At 35.6% G+C, this 17972-nt stretch overlaps 2 protein-coding genes across 2 annotated transcripts; one reads left to right on the plus strand and one right to left on the minus strand.

Moving 5' to 3' along the window:
* Window positions 1-692: 692 nt before the first annotated feature.
* On the minus strand, window positions 693-17837 carry LOC114521348 (transcription initiation factor TFIID subunit 1-like). Its single transcript, XM_028541760.1, is given in 48 exon segments — window positions 693-1278; window positions 1541-1799; window positions 1930-1997; window positions 2110-2194; window positions 2323-2415; window positions 2511-2567; window positions 2698-2760; window positions 2925-2992; window positions 3263-3347; window positions 3488-3580; window positions 3652-3708; window positions 3823-3864; window positions 4021-4067; window positions 4272-4324; window positions 4458-4663; window positions 4764-4860; window positions 5091-5150; window positions 5419-5552; window positions 5765-5796; window positions 5799-5810; window positions 8354-8375; window positions 8479-8550; window positions 8794-8917; window positions 9251-9347; window positions 9739-9817; window positions 9901-10032; window positions 10258-10407; window positions 10675-10752; window positions 11040-11170; window positions 11310-11451; window positions 11702-11816; window positions 11932-12017; window positions 12311-12418; window positions 12649-12822; window positions 12958-13131; window positions 13207-13256; window positions 13422-13497; window positions 13574-13633; window positions 13937-14062; window positions 14313-14491; window positions 14576-14798; window positions 15204-15398; window positions 16087-16331; window positions 16574-16666; window positions 16815-16865; window positions 16951-17064; window positions 17404-17521; window positions 17631-17837. Coding segments are annotated over 48 exon segments (5277 nt in total). The 5' UTR covers window positions 17754-17837; the 3' UTR covers window positions 693-949.
* On the plus strand, window positions 6067-8382 carry LOC114521347. The gene is made up of 2 exons (XM_028541759.1): window positions 6067-6519; window positions 7698-8382. The coding sequence occupies exons 1-2, from the start codon at window positions 6273-6275 to the stop codon at window positions 8228-8230; spliced, it is 780 nt and encodes a 259-aa protein (XP_028397560.1). The 5' UTR covers window positions 6067-6272; the 3' UTR covers window positions 8231-8382.
* Window positions 17838-17972: the final 135 nt, after the last annotated feature.

Genomic DNA, 17972 nt, shown 5'->3' on the forward strand with positions numbered 1-17972 from the left:
GCTCGGAATAGGATTACTCAGCCACGCCACACCCGCGACGAAAAGCCGGCATAATATCAGTATACAGTTGATGTTATTGCGCATAAATGTGTTTTTGGCCCGACTCTGAACTCATTTTACGCTCGGGTTAAAATGCGTTCTGAGGAGGGTCAAAACACATTTATGCCTAAAAACATCCACTGTAATACTATTACAATAAACTTCAGCCCGGCAAATTTATCATTTTAGCCCGAAAAATACACCGCAATGCCCGCCAAAGTTAATAGAATAAAGCCTTCAAAGGACATGTTTCCTCTTCATCATGCATGTAAAATATAGTTTAAGTTTAAAGTACATTAGATTTTTCAATTTTTGCAAAACTTCTAACTAAATTCCGAACGTCCCGTCCCTATCAATAAAAAATCCCAGAGAATGAAATGGTTCAAAACTGAGTAGAATTACATTCCTTCATGAAAAAAATCCGTTTGGGCACATAAAATCATACTTTCACGAATTTCAAAATTTCAGAAAATTCGGTAAAAAATCCAAATTAATTACTCGACCCAAATCCCAAGATCTCGACCGGTAAGAACGTCAGCGGTAGGCAATCCATGAAAATAGTGTCAGTGGTCCCAAATCATTCTCCGCACTGACTTAGGATTGATACAAACTGTCCTGAGCATTTAACACGAAGTTACTCAAAAACAGATGACTTAAAATTAAACGTTAATTTGCATCGCATAACGCAAGTCTAAGCCTAAGGCTAAGGTACATGTAAATACTGTGCGTAACTGCCCAAAGATGTAACTGCCTCACCAACCGCTGCATGTTGCATTTTTACTTTTAGCTAAGTTAAGTGTTCATGTCACGTAATTCAAAGTCGGGTTGTATATGTATTAAAGTTTGATGCCACGCCCATGCAATTATATTTACAAAAGGAAACTATATTACTATATAGACATAGTAAACTTCATTCCGTGGTATCTCTTGAGGTATCTTCACCGTTATCTTCCATATCCTCAATAGTTATGTCTTGTCCTTCATCATCCCCTTCGTCTTCTACGTCATCATCATCACCATCATCAAATGGAAAGTCATCATCACCGCTGTCATCACTTTCATCATGTTGAGGCGATGTTTCAAGATCTTGAAGTAACTTCTCCAATGTTAAGCTGTTTTCACCAAGAGCTAGAACATCTGCATCTACCTCATCATTAGTTACATTACTTTGATTTAACGACTCCTCCCCAGATCCCACTACATCAACGTCCATATCGTCATCAGCTGATTTTAGGTGAACTACATAATAATGAGAAATAATGAAAGTGAAGGTGATTTCAACGCCGATAAAGCGGGCTATGATCACCCCATGTTATCATGCACTCGCTGCACGAGTGAACTCAAGAGACAACCTGAGTAAGACCTTTAAAATTCACTTAAATACGAAAAATAATCCCCAAATCTTGGCCCTCCACATATTGACGACCTTCAGTTATTTGCAAGAAGCCAACATGCATGACACATTGTAAAAACGTTTTATTTCATCTCCACATGCTCTAACCTCGTTCCGACTTCTCTGTATTAAACACTTGATCAAGGCTCTGATTACTGTTTTCTTCATTCGTATAAACACTATCCATAGTTTCCTCTTCATTTTGACCAATGCTTGGAAATTCATCTAAACTGTTGTCGTTGAACATCTCTCCACTCTCTGAAGGAGGCTGACTTGCTATGTACGACGACCTGCTTTCACTGTCCATTTCGTCGTAAAAAGGGTTTGTTGCAATGTTTTCTTCTAGTTTCCCAAACTGATCCGCACTCTGCATGTGTTAAGAAGATGTAATTAAATCCAACATGTGTATATGTAAGGTTATATATGAAAGATAGTTTTAATACTCTGTATGCATAGTAAAAACCCCTTGCATAATCAGTGTATTAACACATAAATACCTCCTTTAACAATTCTTCACATTTCTTAACCATACTATGACATGTTAAGGAAAATGGATGTTCCTCCCCTAGGTTACAATGAGATATTTAGTGTTGGAAACAGTCATGTAGAACAGTTATATATAATTATGTGATCCTCGCTTACCCCATAATTTGATTTCTTTACTGCGAATGACTTACCATTATACAAAATACAGTTATTTAGAATAAGATTGACATCCGCCATGAATTCCTCTCTATTTCTATAGAAATGATCCAGCACTCTCTGGAAAATTACAGGGATGTCTATAATTACTGCAGAGAACTTTGTTACGTTAATAAAAAAGTCCATGAGCAAAATGAACATTTGGGTTATACATTGCTTCATGTCAGATTTGGAAATAATGAACGTACATTACGTAGCTTCTCCAAATCCATTGGTTGATTAACAATTTCGTAATAATCTGGAACATTTTTGGCATTCACTGCACGGTGGAACGGCCAAGTCTAAAAATACAAGTAAAAAATATTTGAACATTCACAACTTATGTGATATGATAATGAAAATTTGAAATCTCAGAAAAAACAGTTTCGAAGCTCACGTCAGCTGAAGCTTTGATATGCATTATGACGTTTTCCAGCATCCAAGAAAATCCAGTCTACGAAAACAAAGACAATAACGTTGAACAGTTGATTAAGATATACTGCGGTTTGATTATGATTAAAATAAACCTAGCAGACAATATTACATCACATAAACAACTGAAGAACCATGTCTCGTTTGGTTACCTGAGGATCGTCACTTAGTAACGGGTTGATATCTTTTTCAATTTGTGTTATTTCCTCCTCTTTCTAAAAAGAATTGTTAATGTTCATACATTCATTGTGCATAAACATAACTGAAAATAATTAACTATAATTTCGTTTTCTTGCTGTATAAAAGAATAAAGACTACAGGGATTTGGCAACGTTACGTCATGTCAGATGTCATTATAAGCATAAATTATGTCAAATACCTCATCAATCATTGTTTTTGCCATATCAGTGATTTTCTTTGCGACTTCTGTCAACGGATGTTTGTCTCCTAATGAAAATAGAGTTGCGCACTCACTGAGAGACCTGGGCTGGAAGTATGGAGTGATTTTCATGGAAGTTTTACACTAGGCCTTAGAAAACAAATATAACTTTATTGACAAACAATACACTATTCAGAAAAAAATTCGAAATTTAATATTAACATGTACATATAGAGGCATGTGAAGTATCAGATATACTTAATCGTTATACTTAGTCAAATATGTTCCAGTATAACTGAAGCTCAGTTCCTGGGCCTTGGATTTTACACAAGACTTACCATTGTATAAAACGCAATTTGAATACAGTAAGTTTGTATCCTGTAGAAATTCCTCACGAGATCGATAGAGCCCTTTACGTACATTCTAAAGATTGGAAGATATTTTCAACATTAAAGGCTATGATCTTAGAATATGTTCACAACTCAATAAGAATTTTATTGTTATGCAGTTTTGTCGAAAACCCAAATCAAAAAGCTCCTCTCCCTGAACTGTAATGAACTGACCTCTTTAATGGTTTGTAAATCCATTGGATTCTTAACAATTTTATAGTAATCTGGAACAGTACGAATTGAAACAGGCGCGTGGAAAGGACGGCTCTAAAATGAATATAATATTTATTAGTCACAAACTATAGTCACTTTTAATAGAAGTTTCTACGTTCATTCACCTCTTTTATCTCCTTCAGTTTTGTAGAAATGTTTTCCAGTATCAGTTGTAAAGCAACCTTTAAACACGAAGGAATACAGCATAAGCAAAAGTTTAAAACAGAGAACCTACACAACGCCAGAAGGCAACGCCGCCCTTGTGGGACAGGTTCGAGACAATCACTGGTACCTACCACAGGGTTGGTTCTTCTTCGGTTAGTTTGTTTATGTCGTTTCTAGAAATAGACCAGAATATAATTGATGAATGTATGAAAACTTGAAATTGAAAGTTGCCAATAAAGGCATGCTCAGACCAGGGAACTCTATGTAACTCGGACGACAACTCGGTCGCCATCTTCTGGGTCAATAAAAACTCGATCACACACTCGTACCATTAGGTAGTCACAATGCATTACACCAGATCTTCTCCGTTTCTTAACTAAAAACAAATATGGCATTTTGAAATGATGTACATCGTTGAATGATGCAAGGTCACATATGGTGTATTCTCTCTGGTCATATGTTATTGTCTTTGTGAATAATATTGATGTGTATATAAATAAAATAAAATGCACATGTATGATTTATACCACTGATTTGTATGAACTTTTTATATTTGAAAACAACAAGCTGACACACATACCTAATTCTTTAGGAAACCGCAAAACCATTGCTTTACGTTTCAAGTCGTTGGCACTAAACGAGCGACCAACGGGAATTAATTAAAAGACATTTTCGTTGCCCCAGTCCCCTACCAACTTCTTCTATTCAAAACTAATGAACAGCAGGATGCATATTTCACATATTTAACATAAAATTATAAACTTACTGATCAAGAAACGCCTTTCCTAAGGTAATTTTTGTTCCTTCAACTTTGACTAAATCATCTTGAGGCATATTCATTTCATGTTCCGCAACTTGTTCATCTGTCATTGCGACCTGGATCGGACCAGTTGCGCCTACGGCCTCTTGGTACAGCGGACAGTTTTTATTAGTTCTCATGTGACCAATTGCCCCACAAGCACCACATTTAAGCTGGTAAAAAAGTTTAATCAATTGTCAAACAATCGTGGTAGACCGACCAACAAAACAGTTTTCATGCATACAGCTATGAAATAAAATGATTTATAATTACATTATTGGGAGCCTTCTCTTTTTTTTTCTTCGGTTGAAGAGCCTTTTCTCTTTCTTTCTCCTGGTTCCTTTTTATTCTTCGAAGTTGTTCTTGGATTCTAAAAACAAAATATATTAAATTAATACCAGTATTCTAGCTTGCACAGACCAAACAATACCGCACCGTCGTCTTAGCCTCTTCACGGGGGAAGAAGAAAGGTTTAATTTATTATACAGAAACCATGCATGAACGTGAAAATAAATGTACATGCTATAATCTCCTAGTTTCTGTGAAATGCACAACTAAAAACTAATAAATAAGATATTATCGATCACTTCAAATACAAACCTTCGCCTCTCACGCCTAATTTCCTCTTTATGAACTTCATCTTGACTGGCAAAATTTTCCCTTGAAATGAAATATATTTTAGAATATTTGTAATATAACAGCGTACGGGGCTTCCGGCTATTGGAATCTTAACTGTTATCAGTCTTAAAAATTTAACTTTCTCCATTCTTTACTGTGTTGTCTCTTAACTCTCTTTAAGATTTACCTCTCCGTACCCATCTTAATTCCATTTGAAATATTGTTGTTTTCACTTATAATTTCCAAAAGTTTTTCAAACTCCTAAACCTGCCAAAAGTTGCATTGCATATAGAAGTGATTCTTTATATACCTGTAATTTTTATCTTTAGTTATATATTTTAGATATGCATCAATCACAGGTTGATTCTTAACAACTTCTGTACGTGTATACTGCCTCCCTTCTTCATCTTTGAATGTTCTCTGGATTAACAGCCGTCTTCCAGTCTTGAAAAAAACACAATTTTAACAGTTATTAATTGTGTTGAAGCTTGTCAAGATGTAAGCCAATTGAACGTTAGAATTCCTGAATGATTTATATACTCACAAAGTCAAAAAGTACATCATATACAAGTTGATTTAAATCACGGTACACATGCAAGCAGAACTGTGAAGTTTCAAAGCAACTTTACACAAAAAAGGCCATGTAACTTACTTACCACAGATGATTCAAAACTCATTACAGAAAATATTTCCCAGTTTTATCTACAAATTAAGACCAAAAAGTTGCTTATGCTAAAAAGAGACATTCGCTTAACAATAAACTTTATTTTAAGTTAACCCCCCCCCCCAAAATATAATATGTCCGCGCCCCATGTCGTTAGGCAAAGCCTTTGTACAATTAGCATGCAATGATGATTGAACGGCACGTGTTTTGCTAATGCATATAATATAATTCATAATGTAATTCATTTTCGAATTATCATATCTTTCTTTCATTTCACTTGTTTAAAGTACCTCTTTTTGTATCAAAGATATTTTTGCTATTGTAAGACGAGCCTTCCGGCAACAAAGTTTCTTTAACTGAATAAGTGCATATTTTAAGTTAATGATCACGCTGAATCAAGCCGTCGTGTTTGTTTATCGTGTGTGATAGTGTAAACACATGTTAGAGGAGCACTTTGATCAAAGAAGCTTTGATTCGATCGTGAACGTAAAGATATCACAATGTCAGATCACAAACGCATAGCAGATTCTGAAGATATAAAAATAAAAATGCCGTGTGTTGAGAATAAGTATAAATGGAGCGATAAACAAGTGGAATTACTGATATCAGAATGGGAAAGAGAACCTTGTTTATATGACGCCACTCATGAAGATTATTCAAAGTCTGATAAAAGATTAATTATTGAAAAAAGAATTGTGGCCACACTCAATGAGAATGTATCAGGCCCTGAAGAACGTTTGCTCTCTGGTAAGATCACAATGAATAAGGCATAATTTGGTTCATATCGGGTCATAGTAGCTAGTGTCTGTAACGTATCAAAATAAATGCATGTATACGTGTAATACCGCAGCAGAGATAAGAGGGCCTGTTTTAAGTTAATTACACGAAACTATCTTAAGAAGATCAAACAAAACATTATGAATTAAGAACGAAGTTAAGCGGAGTATGGCGACTGAATGACTGTTGCGTTTATGCTCACAAGATACAGCTGAATGAGCCTCTCTCACAGACTCGTCTAGCTTTCTTGCACCACTACCGATGATATATGTTCGTAAATTTAGATATTAATGTCTATTTTTTAAAAAGATTAAAGTTTGCAAGATTTAGGGTTGGTAATCTTATTGCTAGTTTGCTTTCTCTTGTTACATCCACTATATGGCAATAACATGATGTACCATACGAATCCGAAGAGAAGGAGCTATATTTTGTAATCTTATATATGAATAACCGCGCGCCCGCCAAGAAAAAGATTCCTAAATTGAAAGGAATGCATTGTAATTCGTTCTATGTAGAGAAATGCAGCCAACGAGCTTGAAGAATAGCACAATAGCCTTGCAAAACTCCCGAATATCGAAATCATGAAACATTAATAAAAGGAAACACAATGAAACGAAATTCAACCGCTGACGTTTTTGCACTCAGATCTCAACTACACGCGTAAAAACGCTCAGGTTGATAAAATGTTGATATGAACAGGATGGAACAATGTTGTGCTGCCCACATTGTTCAGAGTTGTTATCAATATTGAACAATATTGTTACATCCGATTCAGTTTCAACATGCAATATTGTTCAATGTTGATAACAACTCTGAACAATGTGGGCAGCACAACATTGTTCAATTCTGTTCACATCAACTTGCATCAAACTGAGCGTTTTTACGCGTGTATAGGCGTCACTTGCATTCACGGAAATCTGGCCCACCTGGACTTCGCATCGTTTAGGCGTCCGTTAGGTCTGCAAGGACCCAAAATTGAAAAAGCATTGCGGGCGGCATTTATTCCAATAAACACGCGTCCTTAACTAATTCATGGCACATATGCCATATAACTAACATGAAATATAAGCTATAGTACCATTGAAAATATTACCACTAGAGAAGAGAATGAGATATTGCGAATAACTTACAGCGTTTTCTCCATACAGTTACAGATTTAAAAAAGAAAATGAACGGTCTACGAACATACCATAGAACACTTTGGAAGAAAAGCAATTCGACTGGAACTATCGATGACAACACACATTCCTGGCAATATTATGACCGACTGATGTTTCTAAATGATCATTTTCAACCCAGAGAAACTATGGCTATAACTACAGCCAAACGAAGGTTCCATATAGATGAGACAACAGAAGATTATGTTAACAACAATGATGATGGCGAGCACGAGTGTGAATATACCTCCAGTGTAACCAGTCTAGCATCATTCCCCAAATCAATGAAATTAAGTAAACCAACTAGCCACAAGAATGAGGTTAGTGGGGAAGATGTGGAGAGTACATTAAATACATGCCCGACACAAGGAAAAAGTCCTGAAATGTTGTTTGGTGAATTAGTTGGACACAGTTTATCTAAAATCGAAGACGAACGCCGGAGGGAGTATGCAAAGTTGCAAATACAGCAGGTTTTGTTTAAGGCGCGTTATCCTGAAACGAACTTTGAGGAACTTCGTTTCTAGTTGCAACTTACATCATTTGTGGCTGCTTTGATGAATAAGGCGCGCGAATGCCGAAAACGTCGTTGCTTCAGAAAATGTAAAAACGGCCAACAATACGAAAAAATATCGATCAAAGAATCCTACCTGATGATCCCTTGGAGTCAATCTATAAAAGGACAAATTGTTATGAAAATCATCGAAATGTAACAATGAAATAAGATAAGAAAAAATCCTCATTTTTGAGAGATGTTTTGGTAAACAAAACTAACGTTATCTTTGCTATCTTCATTTAGTAATCGTTGTAGTTCCAGTCTTTCAGCTTCTTCCTGTTCATGGCTTAACTAAGACAAATACAAACACTTTTACGTTACTAGGAAACGCTGAGGTATACTGCATGGTAAGGATTTTGAACAATTTTGTTTGAAAAAAGCAGACACAAATCACACGATATATTTTCCCACTGTATTTACTCTGGAAAAAACTAATTGGGGGGGAAAGAAGAGCAATTTGCCGCGAGAGACAAATAAACAAATAAAACAAATCCACATTTATGGAGAAAAATACTTCTCATGAGGAAAAAATACCTGTGAAGATGACTTCTTATTAGATAACATGCTCTCCAGATTCTTTCCCAGTTCATCGTAATCACTATCTTCATCACTACTGCTTTCCTCATCGGTCGACAAAACTTCAGTTGATGATAACACCCTGAATAAAATTGTTTCAATTTCCCAATATCTCTTCACAAACTGAATTACTACTAAAAATTTTTCGAAAAGAAGTGGAAATATGAAATGGAAACAATGACAGTTCCTATCGAATAGCAGTAAATAGTCACGTGCTGGGTCGTTTTTTTGAGGCAATATACAACACATTTCCACATAGTCACATACAGATGTGATATTGTTTTAGTATTGTTTTTAGCAATATCATTTTATGAACTTCAATTTCATGCCATATAATATATTGACACAGTATCCCATTGAAGACTGCATCTAAATAAAACTCTGTATAAAAGTTTATTAATTGAATGTATTTTACCTGTTCTGAAGTTCAAATATCCTCTGACAATCTTCTTTATATCTTTCTTGATGTTCAGCGATTGAAAAACGCGATCCTCTCGCAAACTTACTCATGCCTAGTAGGAAAACAAGATTATTGACTTTTAGCGATTCTATACTAAGAAAAACTGCTTGAATGTTATGAAGCGCCTGCATACAGTTTGGTGCTCCATGTCTTATTATGCAGCAGCCGTTCATTGCGGTAATACAACACGATGAAAGAAATTCCCTTGAAGCCTAATTTAAACGATACGATTAGTCGACTGGGGAGTATAATTGTAGCTTATTCCAGTTTAAAATCTTCATTTCTTCTCCGTGTTTATTCAATCGGTATACCCCTCGGTACGAATCGTATACAGCTATACTCGTATCGTATAAATGAGCCTTCAGAAGCATCCACCAATGAACAAGATCCAAAGAGATTTATTTCAAGATGAATGCCTGTACATATGAAAATAAAAAACTAACGTTCTTCGCCAGACTTTGCAGCTTGGGTCGATCGGGTTCTTACAACATCAATAACTTCCCATCTTGATAGCTTCTTAATCTGCAATCACATAAACATGCATCATGTCTAAACTAATGATCTTGGTAACCGTTTCATTACACGAGGATAGACAATATTGCTACCTCTTCTTCTGGTATTCCAAAATTTCGTAAAACTTTTCTCGCGTCTTTTAACGACAATCGTCGCAAATCCGCATCTGTTCCCGTTACAGTCTTCTGTTTCCGAACTGATGCACTCTGAGCGCTGTTTTCATCCTGGATGGATAAGAAAATACGCACTTTTTGACCTACAGATATTCCTCTAAAAAATACCGTATATCTCGCAAGGGAAATGAAACTTCTTGCTTAAATTGTAAACCAGACATTAATGAAACTAAATGGCAGACTTTGGACAAATTTGGACAGTTCTTCAAGGTTTGTATTAACATTGACGAGAGGTGATGCTCTGTGGGCTCATAATGGAAGATTCTTGAAGATTACCTTTGATGCAATTGGTTTATTTGGAACTCGTACGTAAGAAAATCCTTCTCCACATCCAGTTGGATCAGCAGGACCACTGACCGCTAGCTGACATTTACCTCGCATTGCTGATATGAATGCACGTGTTGTATTCCATGGTGCAGTTCGAACCTAAACATTATCAAGCAAGAAGAAGAAATTCTTTTATTTTGCGCTTGGCTCTCCAAACTTCAGTCCAGTGTACGAAATAGTTCTCGTCTTACATTTCGGAAAATAATTTAATAGTGTAGCATATTCGTATTCATGTACATGACACATTGATATCACCGTTTTTAAGAAATCATATTTAAAGGGTAACCTATTATAGGAAATGATCCTAGATAAAATTCTACGCAAGCAACCGCTTTACTCTTATTTCAGTTTGAATACGATATTAACCTCATCATCGATTTTTTGATTTTCTTCTTCATTGTCATCGTCACTTGCACACATGTTCTTTTCACCATAACCAGCATCCTGACAATGAAACAAACAAATTATAGAAGTTCTAGCAAACGATATCAACACGCAAAGCAACAAGTCTGCGGTGTGTATTGGTCTTCATACATCTTTAGTATACGCTATCTAATAATTCTACATAATTTATATAAAATTTTCCTCGGTTTCTCGTTTCTTAAGATTAAGGAAAAAGCCAGACATTTTATGGTACATCACGAGTGCCACATTAAATTGTGTTAGACAATGTTTTAATTTTGAAAAAAAAATGCTTAATTTAAATGAAGAAGCTATAATCAAGAACCGACCTTCAAACGTTGTTCTGCTGCCTGCATGCTGAGATACGCACAACATTGCTCAGGTGTTACCAAAGCCCTCATTTCATCTTCAGATGGAAGTCGAAAATCATTTTTGAGAACCCACCAGTTACAATCAACACCTACATGTATATACACAACAAGTTAGTAACGTTTCATGGAAATCTCAAACACAGATCTCAACTAGTCTCAGACCAGTCTTAATATAGCCAGCCAATAATCTCATTTATAGAAGGAATAAAAACAAATTTATGTGATTACCAGTTCTTTTAAAATCAGCGCATAATTTAAGACGTTTTCTGATACTACTTTCAGAATGATGAGGAAACGCTTTCTTAATGTCATCCATTTTGATACGTCGTGGGTTATCAGGACTTTTCCAAAATAGTCTGTATATAAATACCTGAGGATTGAGGTACGAATATATTAAAAAAGCAATCCTAGCATTATATTCTCAAGTCCAAGACATTTTTGCAATGAGAAACTGAGTGGAAAATCGGTGCTTCTTCTCTGACACCTGAGTATCACATGCACTGCGTGGCCGCGTGCAATGAATGAGGTGAGTCAAGGCACTGGGGACAAGATTGATCAGGTAGTCCAACTAAAGAATAGTGACTGACGTCATAGATAAACCATACAGTATATACACTGACCTGTAGAAAGTCACGTGCATGGTTGTTTGCCTTCTTCGAGTTAGGACCTGGAACCTCAAACTTTGGACATTCTTGACCAACACAAAATAATGTTTTCACCTCTCGTATATAATAACTAAACGGCAAAAAAAAATAAAGTCACGAAAATAATAAAATTAAGTGGTTATTCCCTAGAACCAACATTGAATTAGATTTCATTTCCACGAACTCCATCAATCGGACACAAATACCTGTTGTTAGTCTTGATAATCACAAAATCTGTGCTGGGCATGGCATGTTCATAAATAGGTACACGATACAAGTTGTTTTCCAATGCCTACGAGAGTATTTTATGTCAGTGCAATTCGGTATATTATAAAAACTCTTTACTATGTAAGCAATCTCGCTTAGTGCCTTCGATAGTGTTTGTTCTCTCTACATATCATATTATATTATACAAATAATGTCGAACTAAATTATTGACAGAACACGTACTAAATAACGCCTCTATCGTTATGGATTACTAGCTGTTAATATTCACAGCCATGATAAAAATCGATCACCATCCTATAAACTGAACTTATTTCATTTTGACACGAAGTACAGTAACAAACAATCTGAAGAATTTACCTGTAACGATTCTCCGGGTTTAAGTTGTCCTAAGAATGGCGATGTTTGATGAATATATAGTGTTTCACCGTATTCAAAGTTAGGAGCGCCTTCATCTTTACCATGTTTCTATAAAGAAATCTAATCTCTTAGTTTGCCTTGGCCATTATAGGGCGATGAATTAGGTAAATAATCTTATGCATGACTTGCTTTAACCAAAACTTCACCAAATCTAAACTTCTATAATTACTTTGAGTAGCCTCAGTGAACCATGCAGGATATTAAAGAGGAAAATAAGATGTGTAGAAAAATGCCAAGAAAATATCGAATGTTGGTGAATTTCATAAGCACAAGTTTACCCTTTTATAGTAGTTGATAATTCTCGTATTCATGCCGACAGCCATTATCAGGGGGGGATATTCTTCACAATATTCAGCTAATATTAAATCACCATCCATCCCCGTTAGATCTGTGACGTCACGCATAAAGAAAACTTCCCCACCTCCTGAAGCAAGTCGCTCTTTTTGCCGCTCCTGGAAATAATGGAAATATATTATAAATTAAGTACGATGATTAGAAAACTGTATACATATTTGAAAGAAAAAGAACAAAATTCTCTCCACAGATAAGATCTTTCTATAGTCAGCAATATTCTATTCATAAAATACCTTGGCTTTTTTCTTGATGTGTTTCAACAGCCCAGACACAGGATGCGGGCCAGGAGCAGCAAGTTTTCCGTGGGTCACTCGTTTTAACAAAGGGCGATGAAAATGTCTTAAGCTCTCTTTTGAGTTAAATGTAGGGAAGAATGGACGCTGTAACTCCATTGCTGGCGTAGAATGCTGAGAATAGGATAGAATAGAAAAGAATTGATTTTCTTTTTCATTTACAATGTATCTCTGTTTTTTTGTGAATACCTGAATTCGATTGGTGCCCATTGTAGCCTGCAGACTACTCTCAGCAGTAGCTAATGGAAACGATATTAGAAAGAGATTAATAACCATCAAGATATTTAATCAAAGTCAGGCAACAATTAGCATACACGAGCTAGGGAGAGAAGAGAGCAGAAAACCGAAGCAATAAATTCGCGAGCGAGTTTTCCGCTTACAAATATAGAAAAATAAAAACTTACTATGTTTAGGATTATAATATTTATCATTCGATATATTGAATGGATCTTTCGGAGATTCGTCGAGAAATCGCACGTCCTAAAAATTAAAATATATGTAGTGGCAAAATATCCAATAAATAGATAAAAACAATTTAATCGAAACTAACGTGTACCTCATCCTCATCTTCTGTTTTAGATTTTCCAAGCAATAATTTTGATTTATTCTTTGGTTCCTAAATATAAATATGCATGTGCTTATTGACATAAAAATTAAAGAAATTTAGATATAAGAATAAGTATAGGGGCCTTTAATAAGGTAAAGGAAAGAGAATTGTGATGTTATATCTATAAAACAAATGCAGTAAGACGGGACAGAGGTAAATTCGGATAAACAAGCTTCTTATCAAGTTAAAACGGTTTATGGTTGAAAAATATGATGATTATTTCGCCATAAAACCACAGATCAGATCAAATATAGCTACCATTAAGTATAGTTATGTTTATATAAGCTCATGCATTTATTTAAAATATTTCACCCGTCGTCGAGTTGGTTCTTGTTCTTTTCCAGTATTTACAACAACATCTTCAGGAATTCCAAGAATTAGATTTTCATCATTGGGATCTAGTTCCATGATCTCTGGATCAGGAATGTTTGGCATAGCCTATGTGAAAATTTTGACATTAAATACATATGAAGATTGTTGTGAATTTTGAATCTATTTATACTGCAATACAGTATTTGTTTTATAAGCACAGATCACAAAGATTCTATCACATGCAACTGCCTGCCTCGTCCCCTAGCGCTTGATATATAGCGACTATTTATATATCTTTCTATTATGAAGCGTCAGGGGACAAAGCAGTGCAACGGCTTCAACAATTGATATTGCCAAGCGATTGATGAAAGTTCACCTCTGAATCCCATATAATTTTATCTTCCCATTTTCCATAAATCAGTTCTTGGTTATCAACCGGAAATATGGAATACCAAGGCTTGTTTTCTTTCACATTTTCTGCCAATGCGGCGTGGTTTGCTTTGATAGCTGCTTTCGTTTTATTTATACTTTCCTCTAATCCAGACAGTTTAGAGCCTGAATAAAACATTATAGAATTATTACCAAGCAAAATATATGTTAACATGAACACCAGGCGTTCAATTCTACAAATCAGCAGACCTGACGTATGTTGGTTCGCGTAAGCCAAGGTAGTTCTAATATTAGCTGAAGGTATCCATCCAGCGATGCCTTCAGACAGAGGGTTGAGTTTAACATCTTCAGGTGACCAAATTATATCATCCTCCCATCTCTTGATAGCAACCAAATGAAAACAATCATTTGATGGAAATTCTCTCTCTTCTTCAAGAATATCAACATTTCGCTCTTCCTCTTCAACCTTCATCTGCATTAAGGATGAAATGACACTTACCAACCCAAATCTTCAAGCATTGAATGCACCAACAAAAATTAAGTTTTGAATCATTAATTTTATCTCGTTCCTAATAAAGACCAGAACAGTCATGCAGGAATTGTTCATTTAAACAACAAGTTACATCGTTCAGGTCAGTAAATATCTTTCTAACAACTCACCCAACAAGGAGATTGAGGGTTGGAGCTGTGCATACAGTACATGTTTCAAACCTTAAAATCAACTTCGTACTTAATACTACATTCCTGTTAGGTGTTTTTTTCCCATTTGTATGCTTTTTCATGAAATAGTTACGAGTATAGAAAATAAATCCTACAGTATCTGTTGTATAGGTAATCACAGCGTACTAGGTAAAAGCAGCGAATGTTGTCGTAATACCTGATCTTTCAACTGAAAACCATAATCTAAATTAGTTCCATCTTCATTAACCCCAAGCAGCTCGTACCACAACGCCGCAGGGCCATGTCGCCAGGCACATATCTTTTTTTCGTCTTCTTTATTTAAACCATCGCGTGATTGCATTGATGATTTATCAGAGATGCCATCGTTCTCTATCGGTCGCATCAATTTATCCTAAGAGAAAAATATTAGTCATCAATACTTCAGGCAATTTATAAGTATCTCAATTTTACTCTTGAAAAAAAAAGGATAAAAAGAACACCCTTCAATTACTTTTTGTCTATTGTCCATTGTATTTTCATGAAAGGAATCCGTGGCCTAATCAGAGTTGCAAAAAGAGTTCAAACCTTGCTCCGGTAGGATTTCAAGTTTTGAAAACCTTCCTCAAAATGACGTTACGTCACTGCGTCAAGTGGCAACGAGCATAATTAAGAAATAAAGAAATCTTTGGTTTTTTGGTACATGCATGTAATCAATTAGAGTGTTCAACTTTAAACCTTCCTTACAATTCACAAACCTCATTCAAAGCAAACCTTCCTCGCGGGTGGTACCCGCGTACTCGCAGCTTTTTTGCAACTCTGAGCCTCATAAACCTGATTGGGGTGTTTTATCATCGTCAAGGACAACATGGAATGAAAAATTCGACGCGTGACCAGGATTAAAAAGACTGACGTTCTTTGCCTAAAATACTCTCCACATTTGATCTAGATCAAGCCTCTAGCAGATACTGAAACTGTAATTTTTCACAGTGACTTTTTTAAAGATCGGACGATGCATGATGACGTGATATCCGAAGGGCAGATTATTGCTATATTTCCGAATGTAAGTCATATTCCACAAGATAGAAAGATGACTACTCTACCTCATCATCTGACATATATTCATCATGAATCTTAAATGATGGTGTTACTGGTGTCGTTGGTTCATCTTTTTTCTTTTTCTTTCGTCTTTTCTTGGCATTTCTCCATAACTGCGGTAACGAGGATGGCTTCGCAGGCCAAAACAGACGAGAAAATCGCAACACCTTACCAGGCCGAAACTCAGGAAAGAGGTCAAGAACTGTTTTACCATTGGATGTTTGAGGTAGAAATGAAGTATCAGACATGCCTTTGGAAAAATAATGCAACAAAAAATTTACTTTAATGATTATAACCTGCTGCATTTTAGAAATAATTGCTGGCTGTGTCACATCTAAACATTAAAAATAACCTCAATTATAATCATCTCAAGATGTTATTAGTCATTTCTAGACTTTAGACTATGTGAAAACTGAACACAAAGTTTTATTGCATACAATCTGACCAAAAAATGTAAACAACATTTGGTAATCAACAATTCCAACTTCTTACCATCTTGTTTTGTTGTTCCAACACTTGAAACTTGGTCACTAACTATTGGTGGAGGCATTGCCAATCTATCTTGCTCAGCCTTTGTGAGTGCATCTGTGTGAAGACAGTTAACATTCATCTACATAGAGCAGTCTTTAAGGGGGGACTTTCTCCTTTGGAGATTACTGATTTAAATACATGTCTCACAAGTGGTTAATATGACACACAATAGTAACTAATAAAGAGCAACAGATGAATATACCTGCTTCATGGTCACTGTCTTCATCATAGTTATCATCTTTACTAGAACGTGCTGGAAATATACATTAAAACATTTACTGGTTCAAATATACTACATCAGTTCTCTTCAATCCTAAAACAATTTCACTCTAAAATACCTTCATTATCTCTTGAAACAAATTTCAACCCACGTCTATAATTTGCTTCTTCATCATCCGCCAACTCATTAATTTCACTAAAATCGGCTGCATTATAAGCCTTGGTAGTAGAATCTATAATGATGTGTAGCAATTCTAAGTGTTTTGAAAGTTTGCATGCATGCATGGTGATATATAATTTTGGAATACAGTGAACGAAAGGCTTTGGTGTAGCAGCCCCCTGCTTTTCAGAACCTTTACAGTGATTGATTGTTAACAGAAACCATTAATTATGTAATAATCAGGCAATCATGCTAGGTCAAGACTCAAGAATGCCAGAGTGGAATATCTCCCTCATTCTGAACAGCTTTAAAAAGCTCTCAAATTATATAAACAGAGCCATGGATATTTTAACCAGTAGCCAGGCATGTGCATCATCAAAGATGGATGACATTGGTTAAACTGTAAACAAACCTCCAACTGCATCAAAAACACCAACTCTCTCAGACCTTTCCTCTAAACTTGAAATATCCTTAACCAAATTTCCTAATCCACCGAGACTTTCTAAGCGAGACAAATGTCTTCGAGATTCCTATTATTGAAAAGACATGCTAGACATGAAATAGTGCCTTGTAATGCATAACATTGTCTGTAGATGGAACAAACAATTTGCAAAAAGAGCGACTAGCTTCAAAGCTGACCTCATCCAATATAGATTCATCTTCAAGTTCTCCCTTCTCATTAATATTTCCAAATAAGAATCCAGTTAAACTCCAGTCTGAATCTTTCTCAACTTCTTCCTGGGACATTCTTATACTATCCATTTTCAAGTGTGCGTAAAGAATGTGTATAATTTAGTGAACAAGGATAAGTATCAATCATGTTGTCCATTAAACTGAAGAATGAGAATTGAGAATGTGGAGTGTTATTATTAGAAATTCCGCTGACCTAATTTAAACTTTGACCTGAAATTAACTGGACTGTCTATACACCTCCACCAAGACTGACCAAGTGGAGGTGTGAAACTTCAAACTCGTGAAAGA

Source organism: Dendronephthya gigantea, unplaced genomic scaffold (genome assembly GCF_004324835.1).
Source record: "Dendronephthya gigantea isolate DGI-Jeju-01 unplaced genomic scaffold, DenGig_1.0 000020F, whole genome shotgun sequence".
NCBI classification, from domain to species: domain Eukaryota; kingdom Metazoa; phylum Cnidaria; class Anthozoa; order Malacalcyonacea; family Nephtheidae; genus Dendronephthya; species Dendronephthya gigantea.